Raw genomic sequence first — 16,549 nt, forward strand, 5'->3', positions numbered from 1 at the left:
ATGATTTAAATTTTAAATAAGTTCCCAGGTGATGCTGATGTTACAGATCCATAGACCCCACTTGGATTTATAAATGTAAGGTTCAGTAGGACCATATTAGAGACTAAGAACACCTCTGTTTAAGGTTGGAATTGGTGGGCAGAGCCAGAAAGGCCTAGATAGTGGTTCTTTTTTTTTTTTTTTTTTAAGATTTTATTTATTTATTTGACGGGGAGGGGGGCATGCGCACAAGTAGGCAGAGAGGCAGGCAGAGAGAGGGGGGAAGCAGGCTCCCTGCCCAGCAGAGAGCCCGATGCAGGGTTTGATCCCAGGACCCTGGGATCATGACCTGAGCCAAAGGCAGAGGTTTTACCCACTGAGCCACCCAGGCACCCCTAGATAGTGGTTCTTTTTTTTTTTTTTTTTTTTTTTTAAGATTTTATGTGTTTATTTGAGAGAGAGATCACAAGTAGGCTGAGACAGGTGGCGGGTGGGGTGGGGAGCAGACTCCCCGCTGAGCAGAGAGCCCGATGTGGGGCTTGATCCCAGGACCCTGAGATCATGACCTGAGCCGAAGGCAGAGGCTTAACCTACTGAGCCACCCAGGCGCCTCCTAGATAGTGGTTGCTAATTTTGTGAAATGGCTAGGGGCTAGTGTTTCTGACCTTATTGGCATCATTATTGTATTTTCATTTGGGGAGTAGGTTTTAGGATTAATACAGGCTACTATTTTCCTCATGACAACTAGAACCTTGTCTGCTGGAGGTGTTCAGTGTTGAGGACTTTTTAAGTTAGCTATGATTGTCATATAAAGGCTTCTAGTGATACTGATATTTAATAAGACATGATAATTCAATTTGAGTAAATAACTAGGGGTAAAGATTACCAAAAGAATCTGATTCTGATGAGGGTTGGTACTATGGAGAATGTTTCTAAATGAATTGACTAGACAGAGTAACGTATCATCTGGTCATGCCACCATCACTTTTGGCTTTAGGGGTTGATTCAGCATTATGATCTAGAGCAGGGACTTGCTCTAATCCCAACTCTTGAACTCAAATGGAACAATAGTGTCTTATGTTTGTATAGTGCTTTCACGGTTCATTTATCTTTAAAGAACTATGTGTACAAGTGTGTGTACATGCATGCAAGTATGTCTTTATGTGCAAGTGTCTGTAATATGTCTAATAAAAGTGTATCCATAAACATGTGTGCCTGTGTAAATACCATCTAGCTGTAAGTGGTGATGAAACCAATTGTTGTCTACTTTCCACAGGACAGTGACTTGTTACCACCACTACAGCAGAGCCTGACATCCCCAGCAGATCTCCAGTCAGCCCCTGACATCACCCCCTCCCTTGTCTCCCTCTGTGGCCTCCTAAATGCCCATCCCGTTGGCCTGGGTTCAGCTGGTGGTATGGAGGGGTGCTGCCTAGCACTGACCTGGGAGTGTGTGTGACCCACTGACCCAATGGTGAGAACTGACTGCCCACCTCTCCCAACTGATCATCCAGGGGATAGATGGTACAAAGTGCAAACCTCACCTTTTCCTGGCATTTTCCCTTCTACCCTTTTGAAGCATAGAGCGGTTATCTGAAGTTAAAGGGAGAAGGAGCGTGGAGACCATATTACTTGGGGGTGGGTACAGTAGATTTTCTTGGGAAGGAAGGAGAGAGTTAAATAAGGGATAGAAAGGGAATGATAAGATGAGAGCTTAACTATGTGTGGTAGCTGTTTTGCAGTAATGATCCTAGAAGAGGCCAGCTTACACTAGGATCTAGATACGCCTAGGAATCAGCATTGATTTTGAAGTCTGCATCCCTCCTCTGCTGGCTACCAGAGCCTCAATCATCATACTTACACTCAAGAAGAAGGCCAAAATCCCCTGTTTTCTTTCATCCCTCACAAATCAGAGGTAGGCCATGGATATAACCAGATCCAGGAAGAGGCAGGTGTTCCTAAAGGGTGAGGTGAAGGGAGTAAAGGAAATAGGTCCTCAGTTATTCTGTCCCAAGGGACCTCCCATTCCTTGTGGGAATCTGTTTCCTATCACCACTCTATTCCATGGGATGATAGGGATCCAACAAGGTTGTATCCTTATTTTTCATCACTAGGACATCAAAGGCCAGTTCTGGAATGATGATGATTCGGAGGGAGATAATGAATCAGAGGAATTTCTCTATGGAGTTCAGGTGAGATTACCGCCCCTAAAAACCATGCTCGGTAGTCCAAATGTGTGCTTCTCTGAATACAGCAAGTAGTGAGAGATTATTCTGCAGCAGAGGTAAGAGGAGGATGCAGTACAATGTTGGTGTGCTCTGAGCATTGTCTTATCAGAGCTGATCTCCTATCCTTGCTCTTGTCTGGGACTCCTGCCTTTCCGAGAGTAAACTACATCCTTTGTATGTGGAAGCTACCCGTTTGTTTTGGGTTCGAAATAATTAGTTTTTGACTCTTCCTTTACTAGCTAGTGGGTGTCATTTCATTCATTAGGGTCAAATTTTTAAAAGATTATCCTGCCAGTGATTGCTTCATACTATCTCTACCCAGGGCACAGTCCTGAGGAGGAATGTTGGACTCTTCACACAGTACCATCTGAGTTAAATTCTGTGCTCTTCACCCTGTCTTGAGTTCTCATACAAAGGATAGCTAAGTATCCCTTAGTCAAGGTCAGAGGAAAAGGTGCAGACTTAAGACTTGAGCAAGGTCTGCATTTGGTCCACTGAAAGTTCATAGAGTGGAGATGGTGGGAGACTTGTGTGCCAGTGGTGGGTGTCTAGGGCCACCATCAAGAGCCCCGTCACAGAAGCAACCTTTTGCTTACATGTACTGTTGCCGTTTGATTTCTTGTCCTGGTGTTCATGTTTTTTTATTTTGCTTCTCTCTTTCCCTTCCCCTCAAACCTCCCCACTGTCTTTGCTGTTGATTCAGGGGAGCTGTGCAGCTGACCTGTATCGACACCCCCAGCTTGATGCAGACATTGAAGCCGTGAAGGAGATCTACAGTGAGAACTCTGTATCCATCAGGTGGGACTCCACTTCAGGAGCAAGCCACTTCTTTCTGAGCTGTAGAAGGCTAGAGGTTTTTTTCTTTTAATGGTCTGAAGGGTGGTCTGTGGACATGGATAAATTATGAGCTTAGTGATAAATAGTGATAAACAAGAGTCATGCTCAGAATACTTAAGCTTAGCTGACAGCAGTGATAAAGGAAGTATAGCCATTTTTCTTAGAAGTTTCCTCTCATCCTAGACTCCCTCTAAGCTGATAGTTTGACCTTTGAGGTCAGAAGGGCTTCTGGCCTAGAGGAAGCCCTGATCGTGTAAGTGGCTTGAGGCTGTAGCTAAGTCTGGATGCAGAGCTACCTTCCACTCTTCCCTCTCCCCTGGCCCCAGGCTCAGTTCTCCATCCACCTCAGTCTCTGTTCCCTTCTTTCCCCCTTAATGAGTCTTCCCTATATCTCTGTAGAGAATATGGAACTATCGATGACGTGGACATTGACCTCCACATCAACATCAGCTTCCTCGATGTAAGTGGTGCTAGTACCTGCCAACAACATGTCTAGCTGGACTTGTGGATTTTGTCATGTAGGCCAGGAGTCTTGTTCCTGAGTGCTGCATTTGGAGCACATATTCTTCATCCCTGTCTTTCCTAGACCATCAGCAGACAGTGGTGTGTACTGTCATGTGCATGTGTGTGTCATATAGGGAAAACTTCCAAGTCCATTCCTCTCTGTTGCTGAACTGAAACCTGTTTCACCTACTCTTCTAGGAGGAAGTCTCTACAGCCTGGAAGGTCCTCCGAACAGAACCTATTGTGTTGCGGCTGCGCTTTTCTCTCTCCCAGTACCTCGATGGACCAGGTAAAGGCTGTGAGTTTGGCCAAGTAGGTGCTTCGAGTGTGGTCTAATCCAGAGTCCTAAGTTAACTGAGCCACACAGAAAAGCTAGGAATAATGTCCTTGGGTATAATTTGCTGGCCGTTGGTAGGGGCTTTTCAGTTTCCTGTCACTGGTGCCTTCATTTCCTGTCACCTGATAGCCATCCCCTAAAGCCTTCTTGGTTAATGAATTGTTTTCTCTGGTCCCCAGATATTTTTTATTCTTTCCGTTTCCTTCACCTTCCTCATAGAAGTGAAGTGATTTGGAATTGGTCAGAAAGCTCCCAGAAACTGCCCTCTGCCTCAGATGCTTGCCTTCTCCATCACGATTGGTTAGAGTAATCTTGGAATCTGAGGACGCTCGTCAACTGAACTGGGGCTTTGGACTCCCAGGGAAATGGAGACATACATACTAGGAGCTTTTTTTTCCTCTTTGCAGAACCATCAATTGAGGTTTTCCAGCCATCGAATAAAGAAGGATTTGGACTGGGTCTTCAGTTGAAAAAGTAAGAACTTTGATCTTTCTGGTTATGAACATATGAGGGGAAGAGATGGATATATGGATGGACAGGCAGACCTTTGGATGGAATGCTTCCTCCCAAAAATATCTTTCTGAGATGTGCCCGAAAAAGACTAAATAAATTTGGGAGGCCAAATTTATGATTAGGTGGGAGACCCTCTGGTTCTGGGGTGTCTGGCCTTGAGACTTCCTGGAGGTGAGGTGGGGCTTATCAGTACTTACCATTTTAGGATAGGTACAACCCTAGAAATGGGGTCATGCTCTTCATGTTTTCTCTTGTGGTTTTCTCAGAGTGGGGCTCTCGGAGCTCAGACAGTTTTAGTTTGTGGAATGTGTTGAGTGTCTTGCTAATATTTGGTGTATAAGGAAAATTAAGTGAATTAAAGATTCTACCCTCTGTGAATAGTCTAGTGGATACATGTTCTAATACAAGTGAACATGTAGGATTTAGAAAGAATATAGAGGAAGGGGTGACTCAGTTTGGTGGTGGGTGGAGGGCTTTGAGTGAATGAATGAAAGGGAGATGATTCATGTTTTCAAGGATGGATAAGAGTTTCCCATGCAGACAGACTCTGAGAGTGAATAACGTTTTCAAGGACACAGTCAGGTGAAGCAGCCTGTGTGTAGGAAGGTCTAGTAGTTAAATATTGCTAGTAAAATATAGGGGGAGAGTGGTGGGAACTGAAGCCAGAGAAGTAGGAAGGGGTCCAAATCAGAGAGGATCTTGGGCTTTTATCTTGTAGGCAGCAGGAGCATTGGAAGGGTTTTAAGCAATGAAAGAATGTGTCCAGACTTCATTTTAGAGAAATGATTCCTGTAGCGCTCTGTAAAATAGGTAGGAGGGGGTGAGACAAGAGACCAGAACTAGTTTATTAGGAGGCCTTTGAAGAAGTCCAGACATGAGATGATGAGGGGCCTGAGCCAAGTGAGAGAATAATGAGAGAGTATTGAGAATAGAGATGAAAGGTGGACTAGAGAGATTTGTGGAGTATAAAATCAATAAGACTTGAAGACTGATTTGGCTATGTTATATGTGGTCATAAGAACCACAGAATAGTGGAACATTACTCTTAGGCTTCCAGCCTAGATGTCTGGGTAAATTGTAATACCACCAAATTTAATAGGGATGTAAGAAGAGGAACAGTTTTATGGGATGACTATAGATAATTAGTTCCATTTTTAAAGATTTTATTTATTTATTTATTTATTTATTTGACACGGAGAGAGAGAGACACACACACACAACAAGAGAGGGAACACAAGCAGGGAGAGTGGGAGAGGGAGAACCAGGCTTCCTGCAGAGCAGGGAGCCTGATGCGGGGCTCAATTCCAGGACCCTGGGCTCATGACCTGAGCCAAAGGCAGATGCTTAATGACTGAGCCACCCAGGCGCTCCAATTACTTCCATTTTAAACATGTTGTTTTAAGATAACCTTGGGTGGGGGGGCTTCCTGTGTGACTCAATCAGTTAAGTCCACTTCTTGGTCTTGGCACAAGTCTTGATCTCAGGATCATGAGTTTAAGCCCCACATTGGGCTCCATGCTGGGGATGGAACCTACTTGAAAAAAAAAAAAAAGTAAAGGTAACCTTGGGATATTCAAGTGGTTGTACTTAGTACATAGATATGTCACAGAAGTTAAGGTTGAAAATAAATTCAGTGAATGGGTGGAGATTACAACTGGTGGAGAGTATGAGATTGCTAAGGGAAAACATGATAAAATGAAAAGAATATAGATCAACGGCAAAACATCCTTTGACATCCAGACAAAGTACCCAAGAAAATGAGTGGGCAGAGACAGAACATTGAAGATAGGTCAGAGAAGTTGGAGAAGAATAGGAAGCGAATTGTGTTGCAGAAGGCAAGGGGGAGGGTTTCTACAAGGAGGGCAAGATGCCAGAAAGGATAAAGGATAAATAAGAGGAGAACTTAAGAGTTTTTGTTGGATTTAACATCAAGGTAAGAGCAATTGTAATGGAGTTGCAAAGATAGAAACTGGACTGCAATTGAGTTGAGAAGTGAGTGGTTAGCAACAAAGTAGAAACAGTAAGTGTGGACTCAGATACTTGGATGAGGATAGAAGGGGCAAGGGGAGGTCTAACTAGACTGAGGGGCAGAAACTTGAAATTTTGTGTGGACTTTGGGAAAGGAACTGACAGGAAAGGGGGATGATTGATGGATGAAGGTCCCTTAAGAGGCAAGAAGGAGTTGAGATCTAGTGAACAAATAGAGGAATTAAGAGAAGGGTCACCTTGTCTCCAGAGAATGGAGGAATCAAGGTAGAATGGAAATGGAAATAAATTTTCATAGTAGGGTTGGAAAATTAAGGGAGAGGGTAACTGATGGCTTCAGTTTTTCTCCGTTAAGAAGTAGGAGGTTATCAGCTGTAAGTGAAGTTAAAAGCTTAGAGAAGGCGGTAAGGATTTACGATAATAGCGTAGAGTAATGCCAGAGAGGACTGATCAAAGACAAGTGAAAGAACTGACAGAACTAGCTGAGGGCCCAGCTCCATTTGGAAGCCATAAGTTTGGGGATATAATTTTTTGCCTAACAATGTCAATACCCTTCATGTCCCTACTCCTTTTATTTGCTGGTACTCAGGTCATCCCACTACTTCTGTTCCATTGTCAGTATAGTCATTCTTGGCAATAAATTCGCAGGTTCATGGCCATTGAAGGCTCGCCTTTGAGATCTTCCATTAAAGGCAAATCATCTCAGAATTGTTCTGGTCCATGAGACCAGGTAATGGGAGTGGATATTTAACTTCTAAGGTAAAGAGATACTTTAGGACAGCACATTTCCATGTGCTAAGGTTATTATCGGGGGTCTTCAGACACATTTCCTCACCACAACTAGCTTTACAGCCCCTGGGTCTGAATTTTAGAATAATTGCTTTTCATAGATCTATTCCTTGACCTACTCCCCTGCCTGAGTTTTTGTAAGCCTGTTCTCTTTGATTCCTTAGGATCCTGGGTATGTTCACTTCCCAACAATGGAAACATCTCAGCAATGATTTCTTGAAGACCCAGCAGGAAAAGAGGCACAGTTGGTTCAAGGCAAGTGGTACCATCAAGAAGTTCCGAGCTGGCCTCAGCATCTTCTCGCCCATCCCCAAGTAAGTGCTCCTCCAGGAGCAGATCATCTCTGATGCCCTTGGTCTTGTCTGAGCTCCCACCCCACTTTCTTGATTACCTAAACTTACCTATTTTGCTTTCTCCCGAGGTCCTCTAAATTCTGCATCTTTAACAATACACCCACACAGTCGTGTCCCCAGGTGTCTTTATTCTTGTACTTCTATCACCAGTATTCATACCTTGTCCTTTTTTTTCTTAATTTTTTTTTTTAATTTATTTGACAGACAGAGATCACAAGTAGGCAGAGAGGCAGACAGAGAGAGAGGGGGAAGCAGGCTCCCCGCTGAGCAAAGAGCCCGATGCGGGGCTCCATCCCAGGATCCTGAGATCATGACCCGAGCCGAAGGCAGAGGCTTTAACCCACTGACTGGGCCACCGAGGTGCCCCCATCCTTGTCCTTTATGTAAAATGTAATACCTAGCTGATGGTATATATTTGAAGAATTGTATGCTAATTTTTTCTGTCTTTTCTTTCTTTGAACCTTATCCATTACTCTTTCTCCTAAGAAGGTAGAATCTGAGAACAGGCATCAATTTTTTTTCTAATGAGAGGGTGCACTGATTTATTATCTAGGTTTTAGAAATAATTGTCTCGTTCTCTGTCCCCACGCCTTCATTTTGTGCCCCTTGGGTCTCTGATTTTCCCAAAGGCTAATATAAACCCAGATTTATAGCTTCCCAGGCACTATTATTGACAGATAGACATTAGGCTCTTTGGGTTGCAACTACTTCTTGCTTAGTACAGTATTTAGCACTTAATCATTTGTATATAAACACCACACACACACACACAGACATACACACACACACACACACACACACAGTATATGGAAGAGTGAAACAGGCATCCTATCCAAGGGATCATTCCATACCTGGCCCAGATGCCATAGAGATTGACTAAGACTTTGCCTCTGCCTGTTCTCCATGTTCCAATCTGAAGAACACAAAATAATGACATAAAAATCAGTTCAGATTTGTGACCTACTTGTTTTAAATGTGTTTAAGATCCAATGGAACTTTCCTCAGGTAGGAGTTCTTCTTTGGCTTAAGTCACTTCACCCATGCAGACCTAGTACTCACTTACCTCCAGTGTTCTTCTGAGGCTCATTCTGTATCCCCAGTTTCATCACTTCTCTTTTGCTTTCTCTCCAGGTCTCCCAGTTTCCCTATCATACAGGACTCCATGCTGAAGGGCAAACTGGGTGTACCAGAGCTGCGAGTTGGGCGCCTCATGAACCGTTCCATCTCCTGCACCATGAAGAACCCCAAAGTGGAGGTGTTTGGCTACCCTCCCAGCCCCCAGGCAGGTCTCCTGTGCCCCCAGCACGTGGGCCTCCCTCCCCCAGCACGGACCTCTCCTTTGGTACATGGGCTGGGGACGGTTTGACTTGGGTGCCAGAAGGGTGGGAATGGAAATATGAGAGTATAACGTCTCAAAATGAGGTGGGAATATGGTTTTTCAGGGATCCTAAGTCAAACTTGGACATGTACCATGAATGGGTAGAATAGAACACATTTTTTAATAGCTGAAGACATCTCTAAACTGGCCAGCTTCTCTAATAGTAGGCCATGAAGCAGGGAGTCTGAGCTTGGGCATCCCAAGATGTCATATATGATTTTATTTGGCTGTGGTTAGGACTTGGTCATCAGCTGCTGTATTAACCTATCCACCTACCTTGAAGAAGGTTAAAGATGGGTGAGCTCTTTTCAGGAGCCTTTGGCAAAAATGTCTAAAGGTCTTCTCTCCAGCTTTGGGATTATTTAGGCTCATTGGAGCTAGGTGTAGCTACTTCAGGAGAATCCTAGGTGATGAGTGTGAGGTCTCGCTTGGCACCAGCATCATGGAAGGCTCATGATGTCCGTCTTTCTATTCTCGTTAGGTCAGTGGTCACTGCAAGAACATCCCCACTCTGGAATATGGATTTCTTGTCCAGGTAATTGAGTACAAAGCTTCATTCCTAAGCCCTTCCCTTGTTGTCTGGCCCATCTGATCCCCTAACATCTCCCAGCTCCTCATTCAATTAACAAATATTTCCTGAGTTGCTCTGCTCCCAGAACTGTACTCGCATTGTGTGGATAGGAGAAAAGAAGGCATAGTTCCCATCTTCAAGAGGCTGATGGCATTATTGGGAAGACGCTAACAGATCATGTCCAATCAAGTGCAAATGATGCACTGCAAATTATAAGTGCATAGGTGTCAAGATATGAAAGGGATTGACACTGATTTCCTTGTGATCCCCAAATCCTCACTCAAGTGGTCTTCAGTTTTCCCTATACCTCTTTCATTGCTCAGCTACTGCTGGGTCATTTCTTTATCATATCTCTTTATTCCCTGGACATGCTTTCTTTCACTTTTGCATCTCTTTTACCGTTGTTCACATCATTCCCTCCACTGACCTTCCTCCCTAAATCAGCCTGTTGCAGTCAAGGCTCGTTGCTACCTGCGCCATAAAATTCTTCTCCATTACTCCAACCATATAGGTGGGAGTGATCTCTCCTCTCATTGACCTCTTAAGATGATTTTTATTTTGTATCGAACCTGTGTGTCACATACCCTATCCTGCTTTGAGTTGTAATTAATTTGTATACATGCCACATCTTCCTTGTCAGTGTTGAGGGTCTGAGAAGAATAATCTTTTATGTTATTGCATAGTCAAGGAGACCAATAATCTTTTAAGTTATTGCATAGTCAAGGAGACCATTCACCACATTGGGTACATAGTAGGTACATAGTGGGCATTCAGTACATCTCAGTGAATAAAAGCCCTTGCATGTCCCTTTACCATCCCCAAAGTATGTGAAATGGGAACAACACAAAACCTGGTACCTGGTAGAGTCATGTTAAGACAGAGTGTGGTTTTACTTCATTGTTGTTGTTTTTAGGTTTTGTTTATGTTTTTAAGTAAGCTCTACAGCCACTGTGGGGTTGAGCTCATGGTCTCGAGATCAAAAGTTGTATGGTCCACTGACGGAGCCAGCCAGGTGCCCCTAGACAAGAGTGTTTTAAAAATTTCTCTAGTAATGAGCACTGGGTGTTATATGCAACTGATGAATCACTAAATTCTACCCCTGAAACTAGTAAAACACTGTATGTTAACTTAAAAAAAATTATTTTTAAGAGTATTGCGAAATGGCTCTGAATTTGTGCTCTCTTCCCAACGGAATTGTGCCTATGTTTTTGACCAGTGAACAGGCTGATTGTTCTGGGTAGTTGAAATGGCTTCTAAGGCCCCCTACCATGTAATCGTGGACTGAGTACTCACTTATCTCTGAGGGACAATATATAATTAACTACAACTAAGGTTAATAGTTTGGTTAGTACTTGTTAATGTTTATAAAATACTTTAATGAAATTATTTCATTAATATCCATTCTTCTTTGGGGAGAATAATACCCCATTTATAAATGAGGAAAATAAGGCTCAGGTTAACGGATTTGCCCAAAGTTGTATCTGTCATTAAGTGGTAGAGGTGGGTAGGATTTTAACTCAGGTCTTCTGCCATGGCTGGTCCTGTGTTTACTATAATAAATAATTGTAGATTCTGGCTTAGGCACAGGGCTGGGAGTAGGGAGTATAGCTGGAAAGAAGCTCAAATGATTTCCCATATCTATCTATACCTGTACTTCCAAGAGACTTGATACAGTCTCTTTTCTGCCCAGATCATGAAGTATGCAGAACAGAGGATTCCAACGTTGAATGAGTACTGTGTGGTGTGTGATGAGCAGCATGTCTTCCAGAATGGATCCATGCTCAAGGTATATACCCTAATCTGTGACCCTGTTCCTTGGACCCTTAGCAACTCATCTCTCCTTTCTTCCTTTCTTCCCGGGTCTGTGGTAAAGGTAGAATTCTGTCCATTCTCCCTGAGACTCTAGAAATAATTATTTTTCTCAGAAAACAAATTCAGCAATCCTGTTTGGAAAGTGAGGATACATGAATGTTTTTGAAGGCAAACCCCCACCCAACATTTAAAAATAGGGATTAAGTGTTGATAAAGATGATTGCATATGACACTATTCTCAAGGACTCCCAAGTCTAAGTGGGTGGACAGACTCTACACTATAACTATGGGGAGGAGACGTGAGCAGTGTTGTGGAAACTCACAAGAGAGAGCATCTAACTACCTAGGGAAGTCATGGAAGGCTTCATAGAGGAGACAGCATTAACTCTCAAACTTATACATAAAGCATTTTAATTAAGACTAGTTTATAGTTTTTTCTTATGACGTAGAGGGCCCCAAATTCCTACCTCATTCTAGAGTTCTCTGAGGTCAGATTCGTCTTTCTCTCTATAACACCTTCTTACTGCATACCCTGCTGTCATTACTCTCTGTTTAATATGTCCATCTAGCCAGCTGTCTGTACTCGTGAGCTGTGTGTTTTCTCCTTCTACACGCTGGGAGTCATGTCTGGAGCTGCAGAGGAGGTCGCCACTGGAGCAGAGGTATGAGAGGAACAGAGGTATGAGAGGTATGAGAGAGAGCTTCTGGGGAACTGGCATCAAGAAAGACCAGGCAACCTAGCAGTTTCACTCCTTGCAGTTTAACCTCTGGAAATGCTTCCATGTGTAAGGATGCTCACGATACTCTTGTTTGTAATAGTGAAAAAAAAACCCACATGGATACAGTTCCATCTGTGGGGTTCTGTTAAAGAAACCATGGTATGTCCTTACAGTGGAAATACTCTATGGCTGTTACTTATGGGTCGAACATGATATATAAAAAAGAAAATGCAACAGTAAGTGTAGTGTAGTTCTTTCTTTCTCATTTTCCTATTTAATAAACTATTTCCACAGGAAGGACAATCTGAGAGGATAGACATCAGACTTCACAGTAGTACCTGTGATGCATGAGCTTTGTTTGGGGGTAGAGGATGATTTTTATCTTTTCTTTAGTCACTTTTTAATTCACCATTATTTGAATTTTTTAATTGTTTATTTTTTAAAGATTTTATTTATTTATTTAACAGAGAGAAAGATAGCAAGAGAGGGAACACAAGCAGTGGGAGTGGGAGAGGGAGAAGCAGGCTTCCTGTGGAGCAGGGAGCCTGACGTGGGAGTTGAGTTCCCTGGGATATGACCTGCGTTGAAGGCAGGCGCTTAATGACTGAGCCATCCAACTGCCCCTGTTACTTGAATTTTTATAAGTAGCCTGTATTTTCTAATGAAGAAACCATAAGCATGTTTGCTTTTAAAAGGAACAGCAGGGAGTAAGTGCTGAGAGCCTCCAAAAGGTGGACCTATGCTGGATATTGTGTGACTCCCCAGCTCTGGGAGATCCTTTAGCTTTTGCCCTCTTTCTCTCTTTTCCCCTAAGGTGGTGGATCTGCTGGTGGCCATGTGTAGGGCAGCTTTGGAATCCCCTAGAAAGAGCATCATCTTTGAGCCTTATCCCTCTGTGGTGGACCCCACTGATCCCAAGACTCTGGCCTTTAACCCCAAGGTATCGTTGCATGGGAAGAAAGTCAGGGCTAAGGAATAGAAATGAGAAGAGGTGGTGGAAGTCTACGGCTCTCATTCTAGTGTATATAACAGCTTGGATTGTGGGACAGAAGAAGGGGAACACTGGTTCTTGGGAACTCTTAAACTCCAAGCTTTAGCTATTTTAGTGAATAAATAACGAGTTTGTTAGAAGGAGTAGAGAAGAATTAACATCACTGGGTTTTACTAGTGAAGAATATTGACTTTGGAGCCAGACAGACCTGGATTCCATTTGAGGTTCTACTGTTCCTAGCTGAATGGTGTAAGAAAAGTTACTTAACCTTTCTGAACCTTGATTTTCTTATCTGTGAAAGGGGGATAATATCTACCTTGCAGCTTATTATAAAAATGAGAATATATGTAAAGTACTGTATTAGGGTTCTCCATAGAAACAGGACCAATGGGAGATATATATAGAAAGAGATTTATTAGAAAGAAGTGGCTCATGTGGTCATGAAGGTTGAGAAGTCCCAGGATCTGCAGTTGGCAAGCTGAAGACCCAGGAGAACCCATGGTGTAAATTCCAGTCCAAAAGCCGGCAGTCTTGAGATCCAGAAAGAGCAGGTTTTTCAATTCCAGTTCAAAGGTAGGAAAAGACCAGTGAGTGTCCTAGCTTCAGCAATCAGGCAGGGAGAGTTCCCACTTCCTCAGCCTTTTTGTTCTCCTCAGACCTTCAACTGATTGTGTGAGGCCCACCCAAATGAGGGCCGGCAATCTGCTTTATTCAGTCTGCTGATACAGTGATTAATCTCATCTAGAGACACCCTCACTGACACACCAGGAGTAATGTGTGACAAAATGTTCAGGCATTCCATGACCCAGTCAGATCTACTCGATTAACCACTGACAGAGTTAACCATCACAAGTACCCAGCAGAGGGCCTCACTGTTACCCTTCTTGCTATGTATCAGGCACTATATAGATTCTTTAGATATGTTATTTAGTCCTTAGAACGTCTTTGTGAGTGTAGTGGGAATTTTTATCTTCATTTACGTACAGGGATACTGAGATTCTAAGCGGTTAAGTAACTTCCCCTCTTCCCCTATTACTTCCAGCTGGTAAAAGAGAACTAGCATGTGATTCCAGAACTGCCTGACATTAAATCTGTGTTCTTTCCATGACATATACTCTTTCCCTGGGGCCTGGACTTTTTGTGTAAATCTTGCCCTCCCTTTTCATCACATCTTACGCTCCTTCACTTTTCTTCATCTGGGTCTTCTCTTCCCATTGATTCCCCACAGAAGAAGAATTATGAACGACTTCAGAAAGCTCTGGATAGTGTGATGTCCATCCGGGAGATGACCCAGGTAATTCTGCCCTCTGCCTGTCCTTCTTCAGTGCCCTGTTGTGCTTGGAATCCATGGGAGTGGAGTGAAGATTTAGAAATGCTACTCAGATTCCTCACTGTATTTACCTTAGTCTTCCCTCTTTAGCCTTCCCAATCCTTGTTGTCTGTTACTCCTCTTTCTCACTCCTAATGTCTCTCTCAAACTTTACCTTTGTTGCCAATTCCTTCACAAGTTGTTCGTATTTAATGTTTTCCCCATAATTCTTAGGGAATTAGAGAAGTGAGGGAAAGACTTTTGCCCAGGGTTGGGAGGGTGAGGAGGGGACTTGGATGTAAGGAACTAGCCCCAGGGGCCTACATTTTCTGTCCTTCCTAGGGGTGGGGCACAACATGGAGCAGTGACCATCCTTTGACTCAAGGCTGCCCCTCACCAGACTTCCCCACCCCTCGTCTGCAATCTCTGCATGAATAGACATTCATTTGTACTCACATTTACAGGTGGGCCTCTTCTCAGCAAATCCTATATATCACAGTTCAGATTAACACATTAGAGATACCTAGGAGGGATGATTTGTCAGAAGCACTCTGCTTTATGTAAAGTTTTACCACAGCATTCCTTAGCCTGATTTTTCTGGGACATTGATTTTATTTATTTTTTATTTAAAGTCAACTTTTTAGAGTTGTAGGAATTGCATAAAATGAGGGAGACCCACCTGCATGTTGTTTTGTAAGCATTTTCAGTCATTTTCATATTTATTTCTGAGTCTTCCCAATCTAACTGGGCTCCTTGAGGGTGGGAACCTCATTTCCTCTTACCTTTGTGTGGCCTTCAGTGCCTACCTTGCCCTGGGCCCTGATAGTCAGTCATAAATGGGAGGGCTCCCAACCTCTCCTGGGAGATAATTTTATGGCCTTTGTCTTACAGGGCTCATACCTAGAAATTAAGAAGCAGATGGACAAGCTGGATCCCTTGGCCCATCCTCTCTTGCAGTGGTAAGTAGTATGGGTAGAATGGTTCATCCTTTGGAGAATGGAAGAGAAGTATGGGGTTGTTTAAGCATCCTCTGTATGTAAGCATTAGTATTGTTTTAGCTAAGTTCTCTGTGCATCCAGAGAGGTCTGTCTCCCTCTTCTACTCCTTTTCCCTCTCTCAAGTCCTTCCTTGTTGCTGTACACTGTCCACAGCCTTGAGGCAATATTATTATTCTCTTCTAACAAAGATTCTGAACATTCTCTACTGCCTCCACCTTCTGCCCTCCTTCCCTGATCTTGATTTTTATTGTTTTGCTGACATAGCTTTCCCACCTTTTCCTAGTCAGCTGTTGACATCCTAGTCAGCTATGCAACATGCTCCCTCATAGTGCGAGGAGTGACCAGGCATCAGGATGGCACCACAAGTAAATGGGTGAAGCCCAGAGAACCAAACTGTATCCACTACATGAGATAACATTGCCTTGCTGAGCCCTCACTGTTTTATGCCTTTACTCTCTCCTGCACTCTGAATTCAGCCTATACACAGCCCAGTCTGTCCTTGAATCCTCAGGAAGATTGTTGTAGTATCTTCTGTTTATTTCTCCAGCCCAAACAGTAACTTTCTTTCCACTCCTATCCATCCTCCAGAGCCCTGAAGGCTTTCTCTGAGCTCAGATAGGATGGCTCTTGAGCCCCAGTTGTGTGTCTCTAAAACCCAAGTACTAGTTGTCACCCTGCTAATACAGATCCTTGCTTTCTGATTTTTTTTTTTTTTGTAGCTGATCTTATGTACTCTTCCTTTCATGTTATCCTTTTCTCCTCCTAGATGTAGCACTTTCCCTTTCATCCCTCTCTTTCTTTCCTCCATTGTTTACCCAGTAACTAGCTGGTCTCTGGTCAGTAGCTTCCCTTTTAACATTTTTCTACACTAGCATTACCACCCACAGGAATACCCAGATAGGATCTGAACATTTCACACAATGCAGATAGCCCTGGAATCCTTGCTTGTTCTCCTAGGGGTTCAGCAAGGCTGCTGCTTTGTTTTGGATGGTCTGGCCACACACTCATTCTTTCCATCTCTTTTTTTCTGTTTTATGCTAGGATCATCTCTAGCAACAGGTCACACATTGTCAAACTACCTCTCAGCAGGGTAAGTGACTATTCTTTAAATATCTGGTGAGGGGCAGGGAGGGGCTTCAAACCAGCTAACCATATTGGTCCTAGACTTGCCTCATTGGCTCTGTCCATCAACAGCAGCCTTTGGACCTAAGCATATTCTGTTTATTTGGGGTCAGTACCAGCCTG

General features: G+C 43.3%; 1 protein-coding gene across 10 annotated transcripts in view; it reads left to right on the forward strand.

Annotated features, from left to right (window-relative positions):
• The window catches only part of PARP6 (poly(ADP-ribose) polymerase family member 6), a 28,077-nt gene that overhangs the window by 2,880 nt on the left and 8,648 nt on the right, over nucleotides 1–16,549 (forward strand). For 7 of the 10 annotated variants that reach the window (XR_001180496.2, XR_001180497.2, XM_045070467.1 and 4 more), the window contains 15 exons: nucleotides 1,256–1,453; nucleotides 2,094–2,171; nucleotides 2,911–3,005; nucleotides 3,444–3,504; nucleotides 3,747–3,837; nucleotides 4,293–4,359; nucleotides 7,338–7,487; nucleotides 8,658–8,868; nucleotides 9,386–9,439; nucleotides 11,166–11,261; nucleotides 11,857–11,949; nucleotides 12,821–12,946; nucleotides 14,226–14,291; nucleotides 15,198–15,265; nucleotides 16,346–16,394. Coding sequence is in view for 7 of the 10 variants with exons in the window: in XM_045070467.1 (XP_044926402.1) it covers nucleotides 1,451–1,453; nucleotides 2,094–2,171; nucleotides 2,911–3,005; nucleotides 3,444–3,504; nucleotides 3,747–3,837; nucleotides 4,293–4,359; nucleotides 7,338–7,487; nucleotides 8,658–8,868; nucleotides 9,386–9,439; nucleotides 11,166–11,261; nucleotides 11,857–11,949; nucleotides 12,821–12,946; nucleotides 14,226–14,291; nucleotides 15,198–15,265; nucleotides 16,346–16,394 (1,308 nt within the window). In the remaining 3 variants the exon portion in view is untranslated. The remainder of the gene's footprint in view (nucleotides 1–1,255; nucleotides 1,454–2,093; nucleotides 2,172–2,910; nucleotides 3,006–3,443; nucleotides 3,505–3,746; nucleotides 3,838–4,292; nucleotides 4,360–7,337; nucleotides 7,488–8,657; nucleotides 8,869–9,385; nucleotides 9,440–11,165; nucleotides 11,262–11,856; nucleotides 11,950–12,820; nucleotides 12,947–14,225; nucleotides 14,292–15,197; nucleotides 15,266–16,345; nucleotides 16,395–16,549) is intronic. The other 3 variants (XR_006603859.1, XM_013059355.2, XM_013059356.2) reach the window with 1 other exon arrangement.

The sequence above is a fragment of the Mustela putorius genome, unplaced genomic scaffold (assembly GCF_011764305.1).
Source record: "Mustela putorius furo isolate JIRA1106 unplaced genomic scaffold, ASM1176430v1.1 tig00003972_pilon_pilon_pilon, whole genome shotgun sequence".
Lineage (NCBI taxonomy): Eukaryota > Metazoa > Chordata > Mammalia > Carnivora > Mustelidae > Mustela > Mustela putorius.